At 38.7% G+C, this 16329-nt stretch overlaps 1 protein-coding gene across 1 annotated transcript in view; it reads right to left on the bottom strand.

Annotated features, from left to right (window-relative positions):
- PPIP5K2 (diphosphoinositol pentakisphosphate kinase 2) overlaps positions 1-14797 on the bottom strand; it is a 48097-nt gene extending 33300 nt beyond the window's left edge. The window contains exons 1-6 of the mRNA XM_065744225.1: positions 14437-14797; positions 12504-12699; positions 11701-11791; positions 11005-11090; positions 8136-8290; positions 7516-7617 (exon numbers count right to left, since the gene is read on the bottom strand). Of these exons, the coding sequence (XP_065600297.1) occupies positions 7516-7617; positions 8136-8290; positions 11005-11090; positions 11701-11791; positions 12504-12699; positions 14437-14580 (774 nt within the window). The 5' untranslated portion in view covers positions 14581-14797. The remainder of the gene's footprint in view (positions 1-7515; positions 7618-8135; positions 8291-11004; positions 11091-11700; positions 11792-12503; positions 12700-14436) is intronic.
- Between the last annotated feature and the right edge of the window lie 1532 nt (positions 14798-16329).

The following is a 16329-nucleotide window of genomic DNA, read 5'->3' as shown; positions in this document are numbered from 1 at the left end:
GACCCACACAACCTTAAACATTCTATGATACTGTTAAAATGTTAGCAGTTGTTATCACTGATAATTCTGCTCTGAATTGCCCTTCTCTATAGCACAGCATTCAGACAGCACCCATTGGTTAGTGGCCACTAAGGACGAAGCTGAAGCACATGCAAAGAAAACAAAACATAAAATGTGATGAACAAAAATTAATTCCTTAATTATGGCAATGCAGAGGCAAAGAATAATGTTTTAATCTCCAAAACATCTGCAGTACCTGGAAGGCAGATTAACTCAATAATAATAATTTAAGCTTCGCTGATTATAGAAACCTGGCAGCAGGTCTAAAATTAAAAAGTACTTTCACATCTGTAAAAGACAGAAACTGTTTTTCCTTTCGTTTGTCTCAAAGCTTGCTTTGTTAGGCCTCTTCTGGTGATAAGACTCTGACTGATTAACTGCTGGTTATCTGGAGGGGTGTCATGGTGCCTCATTGTCTCTGCTTACGGTTGTAAAGATAAGCAGGAATGGGTGCAAATAGTTTTCTCCGTGGGGGTACGGCTTGGAGAAGCTGACCACCACAAATCAATGCGCCTGCATGGCAATGAAGGCCACATCTGCTGCTGGCTTATCTGTTGGGCCAGACATGTTACAAATAAACTCCTGAGAAATGGGGATAAAAGGCCTTCACTGAACTAAGGATTTTGGGAGAAGAACTTTCAGAAAAGAACTTGGGAGAAGAACTCCCAAAGAAAAGATCTTTGAGGAGAACTCCCGAAGAGACTTAGGACGGACCCCGAGGCCTGCTTGCTGCCATCTCCCATCCCCCCGCGGTGACCGGACAGGTTCCTGAGATCAACGGACCTACTACGAACCTCGCTGGATCCACGGTGGTGATTATATCTCTCTTGCTTTCTGCCAAGTTTCCTTGCTTTTCATCTCTTTTCTATCGCACACCTTCCCTTCCCCATATCCCTAAGCAACTAGTATTTGTAATAAACTGGTTGGGCTAACATTTGACCCGTTGTGTCTTAATCTCGCCCTCGGGTATACATATACATATAAAGAACCTCGTCTCCCTCCTTTATATTGGAGCGTGACATTTTAATGGCGTAGTCGGCAGGATACCCGACAGTGAGAGTGTTGCCTTCCAGGTATAGCTGATGTGTGTACCTTCTGGAGTTGCCCGGAGTGATATTTTTGATAATCTAGATGTGAGTGCCTCTCCAGAAAGAATCACTCCGCATATTGAGTTTTAAGTGTGAAATTTGAGCTTTTTTCCCGTGTGTGCCTCCTGGAGTTGTAAGGAGTGATAATTGTGATAATTTAGACGTGTGTACCTCTCCAGGAAGAATCACTCCGCATATTGAAACTTAACTGTGTCTTTGGAACTGTTTGTGTGTATGCCTCTCGGGAACCTATTAAGGAATTTTGAGTCCCGTGAAGATTATTGTGCATTCTCGAAATGTACGGGTTCCTCCTAACTTAGGTGTGGGGTTTGAAGGTTTTTTTTTTTTCTCTGTGTGGTTTCACAGGGAAGTGAGAAGCGATTTACGTATTTGCATTTTCTTTGATCTTCTTTGACTTTTGCATGCTCCTCTCAGTAAACAGAGGAGTGATTTGAGCAATTGCATTTGTTTGACTCGAAGTTTTGGATACTGTTCCCTCTCTCTTTCTCCGTGTAGATTTTTCTGCACATTGAAAAATGAATGACAGTGTAGTCACAATGAAAGGTGAAGATGTATTATTTGACCTTTTAGAAAAGCACGGTGCCAGACCCTCGTTAACAGGGGTAGAGTGGGCACGGCAGAACTGGTATAACGTGCAGAGCGTCTCTGACCGTATTAGTGTTTTGCAAAAGAATGCTCGTACCCGAGCTGGAAAAGGAAAGGCATTTATTTGTGCGGTATTGGGTTCGGCTCTGGTTGCAGCCATAGAATTCCGCGACCAGCAGCTTAAAGCAGAGAGCCAAGCTTTACAAGCATTGCATGAATCAGTTAAAGTAAGTCAGGAGCTGATAAAATCTCTGCAAAATCAAATTGCAAACCTAGAGAAGCAGTTAGAAAGAGAAAAACATAATTCTGATCTGTTGCAAATAGCTTTAAGGGAAGTGTTAACGGGTAAGGATGCTAGTGATACTAGTACACCTCAAGAGAAAACTTATCCAAGGGAAGAATTGCAAGGTATAAAGGCAAATATTGACAAATTAGAAGCTCCCCCAGCTCAGTTGTGTCCGTTAATAAAAACTGAGTATTCATACGATAATGGTGAGCATTTAGATCCTCAAATGAACATTAAAGAAATCCCTTTCTCTACTACTGAGCTAGCAAAATTGAAAAGAGATTTTGGCCGCTCTCCTAAAGAATCAGAAACAGAGTACGTATGGAGGGTCAGCCTCACGGGTGGAGACCAGATACTTCTAACCGAAAAGGAGGCTGAAGGTTATTGGGGACCAGGAGTATTTTTAACTACTGGTAACAATCGTGCTCCCTGGTCCCTCACACAGAGAGCTGCCTATTGGGCAGGTGGTCTTAACCCTCTAGAAAGGGGAGACCCCCTTGCCATTACTGGGACAATTGATCAATTAGTAGAAAGTGTTCAAAAGGCTGCTTGTCTGCAAATGATGTATGATAGAAAGCTGCAGCCACACCATGAATCCCCTATGATGATGCCTGTTGATCCTGAGAGGATGACTCCTTTAATTAGGGGGCTTCCTGAATCATTAAAACCTATAGGTATACAACTACAAGGAAAAATACAGGCTATGCCTCAGGGAGAAAGAATTCAGGCAGCGTTAGAAGGTGCTGCAGTCTCTACCCATCAGCAGTCAGGATATAAAGTATGGACGTGGGGGGAGGTTGCCCAAGAATTAATTAACTATGGGAGAAAATATGGACCAGTGACTTCCTCCAACAGTAAATTTGAGATAAAGGCAGTGAGGCGTGCAGTGGCCAATTCGACCCCTCCCCTATCTAACCGGGACCCCCACAGATCTAAAAGGTTCTCATTTTCAGTGAAACCAAGTGGGCGAAATATAAATCATAAACGTAATAGTTTTTGGATGCTGGGCCGGCAGAAGGGCATTCCGCGAGAACTAATGGATGGATTGCCTACAGACAGATTAGAGAAGTTAGTTAATGGCTGGCCAAAACAAAAGTCTGAAAGAAGTGACACTCCACCTCCGAGCGTCCCCAACTTTGGAATCAGTACGGGCACTAGGACCGCAGGAAAACTAAGGCTCTCGCCCCTCTCAAGTGAGTGGGGGGGGGGAGGGTGGATGTACATTAGAAAACTTACAACAAAAGGAAACGACCTGTTAAATACGCTTAGAAGTCTAGGGATGCCTGGGAAAAGGATTACCAAAGTACCACTCACAGGATTATTCCCTCATTTTAACCATATTAACAAGCCCCAAAAGGGCAAGCCGATGTCCTCTTTTGTTTTACAGAAGACCCCCGTTGGACCTCGACTGAACACAGAAAGGCAGACAGCTGACTTTAATCTTTTGTGTTTTGGGACAAATGCTGAAGATTTGATCATACTAGAACGCTGACTATACCTCTTGATTACACTGTATTACATTGTATTTGGGTTGCATAGTATCGTGTTTCAGGTTGTTGTGGGTGTGGGTGTTGTCTTTAGGCGCGTCACACTTGGGTTTGAGTTTTCACAGGTTTTGCTGGCTTACTGGCTACTCCCTGCACAGTAATGCCATTCCTTTTGATCCCTTCTTCTACCTCTTTTTATCAAACTGATTATGATTTGCATGTAACTGCTATGGTGTTTCCAACTTCCTAATAAATTTGGAAGTGAACCATCTAATGTCTGTCAGATGTGGCCACAAAAAGAAACCCAGTATGATGTTTATTGTAACACCAGTCCAGGAGTTCCATCCAAAACATGGTTATTGGAAAGTGCTTATGTTTTGTTAAGTAAGGTGTATGTTTCTGTGATGTTTCTGTGTATGTTTCTCTAATATTTTATATTATGGGATATCCTAAACACACTATCCCGCGAAAGCTCTGCAGTGTGGTGAAGTTATACCTTCACTCAGCCTATTAGAAAACATGTTTGTTCCATCTATGATCTTTGAAAACATTACATGGCAAATCCACGTATTGTTGAATTAGACTAGATATGCTTCCTGAGAATTAAAATCACCAATGCAACAAGTACTAAGAATGGCATTGCAAAACCAGTTAGTGCTTGGTATGTTGTTAAGGAATAGGTTGTTTGTGACAAAGTGAATAACTCTAGTTGTTGTCTAAAATCGATGATAATGGTAAAGTTGTTAAACAGATTGTCCATGTTCCCTCCCAAACCTGGAAAGGCCTAGATACTGATCTTATTTTTCCTGGCCTCCGGGTGGCCATGGGTGAAATGTATTCTAACTATTGTGTGTTGTTGCAAACCTTCTGTCTATTCCTTGAATGATCCCCTGTTTTATTCAACTTATTCAACATGTTGTATCTTCAGTGCACATTGTAACTGCCTCAACTGATGATGGTCAAGTCCAACAGATCAGAGCAACATTTGTAACTAAGCCCAAGAAATCTATTATAGCAATTTTGTAACATTTAACTCCCCATTACTTCCTTCCCTCTTTTCCCTTATGCTTGTTTTTTGTTTTCTTTTTCCTCTCCTTCACCACCGTGGACAGATGTTTGCGCATCAGTTTCAAGCAATCTTTGAGCCACCGGGTGGTGTAAAAGACAGAAACTGTTTTTCCTTTCGTTTGTCTCAAAGCTTGCTTTGTTAGGCCTCTTCTGGTGATAAGACTCTGACTGATTAACTGCTGGTTATCTGGAGGGGTGTCATGGTGCCTCATTGTCTCTGCTTACGGTTGTAAAGATAAGCAGGAATGGGTGCAAATAGTTTTCTCCGTGGGGGTACGGCTTGGAGAAGCTGACCACCACAAATCAATGCGCCTGCATGGCAATGAAGGCCACATCTGCTGCTGGCTTATCTGTTGGGCCAGACATGTTACAAATAAACTCCTGAGAAATGGGGATAAAAGGCCTTCACTGAACTAAGGATTTTGGGAGAAGAACTTTCAGAAAAGAACTTGGGAGAAGAACTCCCAAAGAAAAGATCTTTGAGGAGAACTCCCGAAGAGACTTAGGACGGACCCCGAGGCCTGCTTGCTGCCATCTCCCATCCCCCCGCGGTGACCGGACAGGTTCCTGAGATCAACGGACCTACTACGAACCTCGCTGGATCCACGGTGGTGATTATATCTCTCTTGCTTTCTGCCAAGTTTCCTTGCTTTTCATCTCTTTTCTATCGCACACCTTCCCTTCCCCATATCCCTAAGCAACTAGTATTTGTAATAAACTGGTTGGGCTAACATTTGACCCGTTGTGTCTTAATCTCGCCCTCGGGTATACATATACATATAAAGAACCTCGTCTCCCTCCTTTATATTGGAGCGTGACAACATCTTAGCTTAGACTGAAAAAAGCAACAATCTGCCCAGTTTTGGCATTACAAGGCAGGAGCCTGAGAGAATGACTGTGCTACCTGCTCTGCTACAGTTTTAATACTCCCTGCTAGCAAGTAGTGGAGCCTGTGTATTAAGAGACTAATCAACAGCTCTCAGGAAATGGCATAATGTCACTTTACTTGAAAAGAAGACTGTTAACCTTTGACAAAAAAATAAAATGTACTCAAGTAAAACAATTGACTGCAAATACTAGCAAACACTGTAACTGTTTTGGAACAAAATTAAGAAAGCTGTCATGAGAACTGCCATGCTCTTTTGATAAATTCTTAGTTCTTATGAAGTAGAATGACGGCCTGGATTAGATGAAGAAACTGCACTAGCTGTGACTATCTTTCTGCATGAAGGTTAGAAGTCCAAGTTGACAACATCCCTTCCATGTAATGCCTACAGAGATGTGAGATTATAAAGTGATGCTGAGAGTATACTAAATATGACTAGTCTCTAGGCCATTTTCCTTTCTTGTTCAATTTAAGGGAGCAGCAGTAGGCAGCTATGCCTCCTTACACAGTTCTCAGACACAAAGTCTGGCAGGGCATCATTTGAAAAAGAGGTGGTAACAAATGTGTTTTAGACAATGATTTTAAGGCATGGCACATTATCAGTATCCTTGAAGACCTGAATGTGAACCTCCTGTTTGAATGACAAATGCAATACTTCAGCTGCTAGCAAGCTGAGATTAGAAGACAGACAAGAGATGCCTGAAATGAGCTAGGTAAAACCGTGTAGTATAAAGCTGACAGTTTTGTTATTAAAAGAAAACCCATTATTTATATGGGGTCTTCAAGTCCACAGATGCTGTTTAATCTCTACCATTTAACAACAGTCAACATAAGCCACGTCCTCAAGTCATATGCATATCTTCAGGTTGCTATAAACTTTTCTCTTTGGAAACAGATTATAAAGATCTTCAATAGACTCAGATTAATCAAGCATGAAGTGTTCCACACTAAAATTGTATGAAGTAAGCAGAACATCATCAGGAAGGGGGAATTTGCCTGTGAACACAGAATTAACATTACACATGCATCTCCAAGTGGAAGAAGTTGACTGCAACTTCTCAAGGGCTTATTTGGCATAAGACTGGATTAGATCATACACTATAACTTCTGCTCTTCATCTAAACATGGTAATCTCTCATTTACATGGCAAAACACTCATTATACTTGTTCAGTGCTGGCTTTAAAATAACCAGGACTAACACAAAGCATGCAACCTCCATAGGTAGCACTTGTGCTGTTAATGCTCCATGCTATCACATCTTTTATGATCCTTAATCTTTATATCTGTTAAGTAAATAAACACAAGAGTAAAAATAGTTACAGATAGGCACAACTTTCCAACTTCGTAACACATTACTAAAGAATTTTCATTTATTAATTAGAAGAATATCTTATTTGGTAAAATGTATCTCAGGTACAGATTTTCTTTAACATTTAGACAAAATATCTAGACAACATCTGTCTGTTAACACAGGAAAGTACATACAGTTCTAACACTAACACGAAAAAAGAGAAAGTGTCATGTAATAAGCTGTATATAGAGATCATGGCCTGAACAGGAGACCAGCCCAAGAGAAAGGATTTGTGTTAGCTTGGGAACACAAGTAAACTGCCTCTAGCTGTATAGCCAAGTGCTAAGAGGTGGTATAGGTATATTGCAGGTCTGCTGCCACCAGTATATGGTGAGGGAAACCACATGGCAGACATTGTACCTGTCAGCCACTTCTACTAATGTACCTCTCTATTAAACTTATGGATGTTAATCTGCCTCTGCAAGCTTTTTTTGAATCTGCAGACCTTTTGCAGAAGTGCTGTTGCTTCTGCATTACATAAGCCTCCTGCACCAGATTCCAATGACATAAGTCAACTTCTCTGTTAGAAGTACCACATTTAGCTAGATTAAACTGTCACCGTTCTCTTATGAACTCCACCAAAACTTAATTAACACGATGATTTACTTTTATCTTTCAACCTGAGAAATTCTTTGAGTATTTGACTGTTCTAAATATAAGTCAGAATATGTAGTTATCATACCTTCACATCCGTGCCATCTGTAGGCATAAATTCCTCATAAATATAGGAGCCTGTTTTTCTCACACTGCTTTCAGGGGAATAAACACTGCTTCTGCTGCCAATCTGAAACAAATATTTTTCTATTAATAAACTTGAAGGCTACTAAGAAATTGTAAAACTCCTTAAAATAGTCAACCTATACTGGGAAAATATTTCCTGTATCAAAAATAGCAAGTGAGTTTTGATCACATCCAAATGCACTGATAGCGTATGCTTCTATCTGTAAGAATTCGCTCCTGCTGAATGTCTACTGAGGAGAACAGGGGTCTTCAGTCATCCTGTAAGTTTTCTTGAAGTGCATTTATCTGATCTGCTGCTACTCCTACCCTGGGAAGTCATGCTCAGCAATTCTGTTGAACATCTACAACTTAAAAAAAAAAAAAAGAAACAAAACAAAACAAACAAACAAACAAAAAAACAAAACAAAAAAAAAAACAAAGGAGGGGCCAGGGAGGGAAGCTAGACTAGCTTTCAAACTCAACATCAATTAATTTTACCTTTTTCACAGTCATTAAAACATATCCAAGAATACAGTCAATTAACATGATGGAATTTCTTTAGTTTTAGTGTACTATCCTCACCTTTCGAAAAAGCCTCTGGCTTCCACCCCCAGCAGATGTTGGATAATAAATGTAAACATTGTGGTCCTCAGCACTAACTGGCTTTTCTACAAAAGGCTTTTGGAAAATTTCCCCATTCACTTCCACATGATCTTCTCCTTCAATCAAGTTGCATTCTGAAGAAACAATGCAAACAACAGATGCAATAATATTTTCATGGAACAAAATTACTAGAGATTTTGAGCAATTCTGGAGGTAGAAATAAAAAGGTTACTAACGATCTTTGGTTCACTAATTTGTTATTGATGCACAAAGCTTTATCAGTGTTTGCTGAACGCCTGCTGTAACATCTTTATTGTGTCACGTTACTAGGCTTTCTGTAGATTATTGTGGCATCACACAGGAATTTCTCCTACAGATCTTGCACACATACAGTTTTTTTAAAATGTTTATAAGACAGAGCACTAGGGTAACGTAACAAGGTTTTGGTAATAGAGGTGGACAGTGGCTTGGGGGTGGGGCCTGTGCTCACAGAGTTCAGCAGTGCCCTGTGTCACAGCAGCACTGCTCCAGTCACTCCAATAGGGTCACCCCAAAGCCCCATGATCATTTTAATTTCATCACATTTTCTCCCCCCTTCCCTCTGAGGAGAGATGAGAGAGCAGCAAGAGCAGCATGGTGGAGAGCTGCTGATCAGTGTGAAACCACCACTGATTTTTCTTTAGAGCTCTTCTTTGAAACAGTAGAGGTATGACAGCTGAGCAGCAAACATTATGTGGTGCCAGATGCAATGTTTTCAAGAGGCTGAGAACTACCTTAATGTACAATTGATGTACCTTTCACAGATTGTTAAGGCCTGGAAATTTGAGTTAATGGTTCTCTCAACTTCTATAGAGTAAACAAGTATTTTAACTCCAGGAGTAGACAGACACTGTTAAATAAAATTCTCTACCCCTTAGAAGTTACAAACTATGGAAATGCTTCAATTTTACTTATATTGTCTTGACCTGCCATTGCACTCTCTTATTGTTAGTCAGTTCTCATTTTAGGAGAAAAAGCTCTTACATTTCTTTTAAATACAGAAAATAAATTAACTACAACTGACACTCTGAGCAGATTATCTAAAGATTTTACTTTCCCCTTTTATGTCTGCTTGTTCACAAAGATAAAGTCTTGCTTCAGTAATTTGACCACTCCTATGATAACATTCTATGACAAGGAAGGGGACAGATGTGCTTTTTTAAAATTATTTATTTAAGTAAGACCTCCAATACCACCCACTCACAGCATCTTTCCATAAAAACTGTAAAGACAGGTTGACAGTACACTGGGTGATGACCTGGCTCAACAGTACAGTTCCAAGTGTTGAAGTAAATGTAACACTGCTGGTCAGCAGCAGTGCTCCCCAGGGCTCAATTCTAGGGCCAGTCCTGTTCAACATTTTTATCAGTGATATGGACCTAGGAGTAGAATGTGTCCTCAGCAAGCTTGCAAGTGATAAAGACATGCTGTTGACTCCCTGGATGAACAAGAGGTCTTACAGAGAGATTTATATACACTGGAATACTGAATAGCCTGCAATGGAATGAAATTCAACAAATCAAAATAGCTGGTTCTTCACCTGGGATGACGGAATGCCAGACACAGGTATAGACTGGGAGACGAGTGGTTGAAAACAGGTCTACAAAAAGTAACCTGGGGGTGCTGCTAACAGCAGCTCAACAGAAGACAGCTGCGTACTTCAGCAGCCAAGAAGGCAAAGCATATTTCGGAATGCACTGAATACAGCATAGTCAGTCCGTTGAAAGTGATGACTCTTCTGCCATATTTAGCACTGTGGCTGCCACACCTTGAATATGGTTTCAGGCACCTTAATACAAAAGATGTTAAGATGCTTGTGAGCACGCAGAGGAAGGCAGCAAAGCTAGTAAAAAGGCTGGAAGGCAGGTCCTGTGAAAAGAGGCTGAGAGCATTTGGGTTGTCTAGTTTGCAAAAAATATGTCCAAGATAGATCTTACTGCTCTCTGCAGCTCCCTGTGGAAAAGAAGCACGAAGGGAAGTGCCAGTCCCTTCTTCTTAGTAACTGATAACAGTGCATATACAAATGGAAGACAATTGTGACAGGAGAGGTTCAGAATGAACATTAGCAAAAGTTTCTTTACCTTCAGGGTTGACAAGCAGGCTCCTAGTGAAGTGACTGGTGTCCCATGCTTGTCATGTTCAGGAGACATTTGGGTAATGCACTCAATAATATGCTTTAACTTTTGGTTAGCCCTGAAAGAAGTCTTGCAATTGGAACTAATATCTTCTAACCAAACTAATCTGCTCTATTCTACAAAGGAAAGCATTCAGTTGCCTCTGTAGTTTTCTGACAGTTCCTAACTGAAATTACTGTTTATTGTGAGTATTTTAAAGTTCATGAATACTGCTCTCCTTGGTGACATGTCTGTATCTCAGTGCAAGTTGGAAGGCCTTCATGTGTCAGTTGGTCTATAAAGGCTAAAAGAAGACTGTGAACACAGGATTCAGAAATACAACTTTTCAGATGCACACCTGCACTGGTTTTGGTGGGAATGGAGTTAATGAACTTCAAAGACGGTCATATGCTACATTTTAGATTTGTGATCAAAAGAGAATTGCAAACACATGCATGTTTGAAGTATGATTGAACACGGCTTACACAGTGTCAATGCCTTCTCTGTTTCTCACGCTTCCCTGACAGCAAGCAGCAGAAGTATGTTTATGGATTAACTAAGTATTGCATAAGAAATTTCTGAGGCAATGAATTAATCCTCTAAGAAGTGAAATCCAGCTTTCTCCTACGTATCTACCACTCACCAGTGGAAATAAAGAGATGCCATTGGTAATTAGTTGTGTAATCAGTTTTTACCTTGTGGATTGTTTGGATCACGGTTCAGAACTGCATAACGAGGAAGTAAAATGCCTTCAGCTTTAAGAATACCATACACTTCTCTCCTAGAAGAAAAACATTCCAAAGCATGACAGCAAATCCTGACAATTGGTTTTATTTATTTATTTTTTTACAGATCATGAGTAAGGAAGGAGAAAACACATAAAACCTAAAAAAATAACAATGCATAGGGAATGTGTGTTACTATTATGTATTTAACACACATGTACTGCACTTTTGTATATAATACTTTAAAGATCACTGACACAATGGTACTTTTGCAGAGACCAACCCAGTTCCAGTAAAAATGCCACTTACTGTGCTGGTCTTGTCTTCTCCACTCTGGCAAGACAAACAATTTGAACAGTTCTTTTGTTAAAGACACTAACAGACATTGAAAGTGTTTACGCATGACAGCAAGTAAAGGCATCTAAAACAGCAACTCCACACACTGCCCAAAGGCTTCAGTGTTTATGTGTTTCATTTGCTATTGTTTTGTTAGTATTTGCTATGCATGACTGAAACACCAAAGGAAAACTGACTTTGAATAACCACACAATCTTCTAATATTAAGAACTCCCAGAAGTTGCCATGGAAGCAGTGCTCTGCAATGCCAACAGATCCTCATACTCTTGACTTAAAAGAAATTTACTTTTAGAGGTAATCATTCCTTACCTGTCTTGTATGTGATACTGCATATTCAAGTCATTGATTATGAATGGATTCCTGAGTTTTGCATAGGCAACTGCTTTGTCCAGTGGAAATCCTAAAACATTATTAAGAAATAAATTAAAACTAGAAGACACAACACCTCTAAATAGCATGGAACACCTTTTTGCAGCTTTAGTTAGAAACAGAGAATAAGAGGGGGAATGGTCCCTCCCCTCAGCTACATATAACGCTAACATCTTCTTAAGATGATCATAAAACTGTAGCCTGATTTCAGTGTGCACTGCCAAAAGTACAAGTCTTTTCTCCTATTCCCTCCTCCACACTCCTTCCACTTCCTTTGAGCCAGAACTAAGGCTTCTATTACTTCTGCCTAATAAAAAAAAAAAAAAAATTAAACTTTAGTTCAGTCATCTTAAGCTCACTGCACAAACCCACAAAAGAAGTTAAATATTAGCAGAGGTAGGTGAACATGCATTGCGAGATCCAACACCCTACAGAGAAAGGAGCACACATCCAGAATTAATGGACAAAGTAAGCATTAGTTCGACTCTGTTCATCATTTCCCCCAGTTTCATAAAAAAAATAGCTAATTTGAAAATACCATGTCAGACAGGACTTCCACAAGGAATTAAAACAGTACCATTTAGAAAGCCTGGATTCTTAAATGTAATACAACTAATGTTTAAAAAGACAGAAGTAATCACCTCCTATGATAATTCACAGAAATGGACAGGAAAAAAAATCAATGGTTAGGAAACAAAGTATGTAAATGGCTAAAATTTTTACAGTATTATTAAAAGATTTACCTTTAGAATGGAAAGAAATGAGACAGTCACATAATGGCCAGTTTTCTACTGGCTCATTCAAAATAACATCCTCTTCAAATATTACAACAGTAATATACTTAAACATGGAGAGACGTTCAAGAATTTCTTTCATTGGTTTAGACTTTGATTTTTTGGCCATTGAACAAATCCCAACTGCAATTTGTCTTTCTGGTGGCTGAAAAGGAGGGGGAAGAAAAATTACATTTTGTCAGAATATAACAGTGTTATAGCAGCACAGTATTAGACAAGACATTTTCAGCTCAAATTCACTTACTACCTCTAAGTCAGTTTTTACTAGAAGGTAACACTGCAATGAGATATCAAGTCTCTCTGCATCTTTATGAAAAATGTCTCAAGAAATTGTTTAATAGTACTACAATATTTTTTGGATTACTATATCTGGAACAAATACATAGGAGCAAAAATTATTATCAGTGCCAAATCTGAATTAAATTGTGCTATGATTTTCCGTGAAATTAACCAGCAAGTTGTTTCTGTATTTCTAAATCTAGTAGTCACAAAGCCTCTCAGTTTGGTACCTAATATTAAAAGGGAATTAATGCTAAGAGAAACCAATCAAAATATTACTCTAGATTTCTGAATGAAACTGCCTATGTACTTCTTTATAATCTATGTTTTATTTCGTGTTGAGAGGCTTTAAAAAAACAAAAACAATAAGAACAAGCTTCCCTGGTGGTATTAATAAGAGAACATCCAATATGTTCCTCTGTTTTAAAAGAAACAAACCAAGTACAGAAACTCTTTATTTCAAATGACTGCTCTTTAAAGGGTACACAATTACCTTTTCTTGCTAAAATACACTGACTGCACTGAACAGCCTTAGATACAAATCTAGCAGTACTTCTTGGCATTTGACAGCGATAGGACAAGTAGGAGTGGTTTTAAACTAAGATAGAGGAGATATAAGTTAGATATTAGGAGGAAGTTTTTCACTCAGACGGTGGTGTCGCACTGCAACAGGTTGTCCAAGGAGGTTGTAGATGCCCCATCCTTGGAGGCATTCAAGGTCAGTCTGGATGTGGCTCTGGGCAGCCTCCTCTAGTGGTTGGTGACCCTGCACATGGCAAGGGGACTGAAACTACATGATTGTTGAGGTCCTTCTCAACTCAGGCCATTCTGTGATTCTGTGATGATTCTATGATTTCCCAATTAAGTTTAACCACAGTCAGGTGTTTCGTTAACATTTCTTTGCTATTAAACTTCCTAGACACACATGCAGTCAGTGAAAATTTAATGTCACATTTCCTCAAAGTGGAATGTTAAGAGTCAAAGAATAGTAAAATTCAGCTAAAAATGCTACAACGTGATGACTCATACACAATAAAATTAAGAGAAATTCTTAATAAAGAACCAACAATACAATTCAACATACTCTGCAAGTATAATGAACTGAGCTATAACATAAGATTAACCTTAGCCATACACTTTCTAAATACAAAGATGAGGAATAAGAATTAAGTCATGTTTGGTCTTAATGAAAACAACAGTAAAAGAAAAGATACTAGGAGTCTGTTCAAACTGAAAATAAAAGGTAATTGCATCAGTTGACAACATACACAAAAGAAAACTATTTTTTTGCTACTAATTGTACATATAAAAAAAATGATGGTTTAGGACATCAAGGTCAGTAACATAAGCTTAATCAGCCCTGCAAAGCTTAGCTGATCTGAATGTGCAAAAAGGTAAAGTACATCTACTTCCAAATTCAAGGTACATTTACTTTTCAAGAGTGCTGTATTTCCAAACATAAACAACAAGATCACTGACTACAAACATTATTTCCCCATCCAGAACACCATTTCAGTATTACAGTTCTGTAACCTAACATCATTTCAAAATAAAATCATGCTAGAGAACATACAAATAACACACATGCCCCTGTAGTACATACTGAGTCATATTCTTCCTCCTCTTCATCCCCATGGTCATAGAAGTGTTCATAATCTGTTGATCTGGTTGAATCCAATAGTTCTTCTCCATCTTCTCCACCAACGAAGAATCTAGGAGGATCACTCTCTGTTGCAATAACAGACATGGTTGCAAGATCTACAGATATTTACGTAGAGATTGTAGTCACTTTGGCAGCTGAGATACTGAGCATGTTTCCTAGTAATGTGGGAGCACTGAAGTCCCTGGCTTGTTGATGCTGCTTGAGCAGTGTTGCCACTGTGATGATGTCAGCCAAACAGTGTTCACCTGGTATCATCTGCTCATTACTGATTGAACTTATCGCTCCAAGAGACCCACGACAGGCTACAAAAAAAAAAAAAAAAAAAAGAACCTAAAAAAAAAAAAAAGAAAAAGAAAGAAAGAAAGAAAATTCAAATAAACTAACTCACAAACTTAATAAAGATACAAAACAATATACCTCTTGTTTAGAAAAAGCATTTGTATGTTTATATACCTGTGAGGAAAATATCAGAAAGAAAATTCTACAGAGCATGAGATATACTTTCACATGTGTGTTTAGAGCAGAGGAAATACTTTCCAGAGATTTTCAAACTACTCACTCACATTTTAAAAACAGGCAATATAACTCAGGGAATTAAAACTGTCAATTGCATTTTTTCCTACCTTACCAACAGTAAAATTTAGTCCATATGTATTAAGATAAAAGAACAAAAATCTTTAATATTTTTAACTCCCTACCAGCTGTTTTTCCCCTAAGTTTCCTGATCAAATGCAACAGCAAGCAAATAAAATCACATGTTAAAAGTGTAATGCTGCTATTCAAACTACTCTAAAGTAGAAAACTATTCTTCCAAAAAAAAAAAAAAAAAAGCAAATTGTTAATTTGGAAGCAGAATGAATGCGCTAACTTGATGTCATGTGCACACTTATTTACAGTGCAACACTGTTCCATTTTCACACTGAAAAAATTAATATTTACAGAGGTAAGCACTACCACTGCCTTCTATCAAAAGTACTTTCAAGCAGTACTGTACCAGTGAAGAAAGCACTCCATAATCTTCTAACCAGTCACATGAAAATAAACTCTTAGGCAAGTATAGAATTATTATATTATTATTATAGAATAATATAGAATTATATATAAGATATATATTATTATGTATATATTGGCTATAGAAACAAAGATTCAGCACTCAGCCTTCTGGCATATTCATTGGCAGATGTTCTTGCTGTAAGCTGCACATGGCTTTATACCATGAACTATAAACTATTACAATCATTTAGAATGTTAATAAAGCAGTTGTTCAGAAGTTGATCTGATCCTTTGGGTTGCCTGTTACTCAGGTCATTACTAACTGCCATTAAATAATGACATCTCAGCAAAACTGAATTTATCCTTAAATATCTGTCAAAACGAGTGTTCTATGAACCTTGTGAAGCAATAGTATGTCCCAACAGTAGTCAGCCATTCAGCTTCCTCAGAAAGAGGGCGGTAAATAGAGCAAAAGTTAATTGGAAAGGATCTGTCAGGGAGCAAAAGCTTAAGTGTGGGTGAACAACACAGCTGTTTCCAACTTCGAAGCTGAGGTCCGAACAACAGGCACATAAGGACCCAGAGAGACAAAAGGCAATTAAAAATACTCCTTTCTTAAAACATATTTTACATACTTGCTCTTTCAATTTCATTAATAAAGTATTTTTGTTTATCCTGTTAAACTGCAGCTCTCTGTCCCTTCAAGCAACAAGAAAAAAATGAAACTTCAAACACCTGGCAGCATCTTTTTCCTATAAGAGTTAGAAATCTGGTTTTGAGAAATCCATCTCATTCATAAAAGGATGAAGAAAACAAGCTTTCCAAATCTTAATTCCAGCA

Source organism: Cyrtonyx montezumae, unplaced genomic scaffold, assembly GCF_038088225.1.
Source record: "Cyrtonyx montezumae isolate F1298 unplaced genomic scaffold, pur_monq_1.0 scaffold_30, whole genome shotgun sequence".
Taxonomy (NCBI): Eukaryota; Metazoa; Chordata; class Aves; order Galliformes; family Odontophoridae; genus Cyrtonyx; species Cyrtonyx montezumae.
This window is presented reverse-complemented; position numbering and strand designations above follow the sequence as displayed.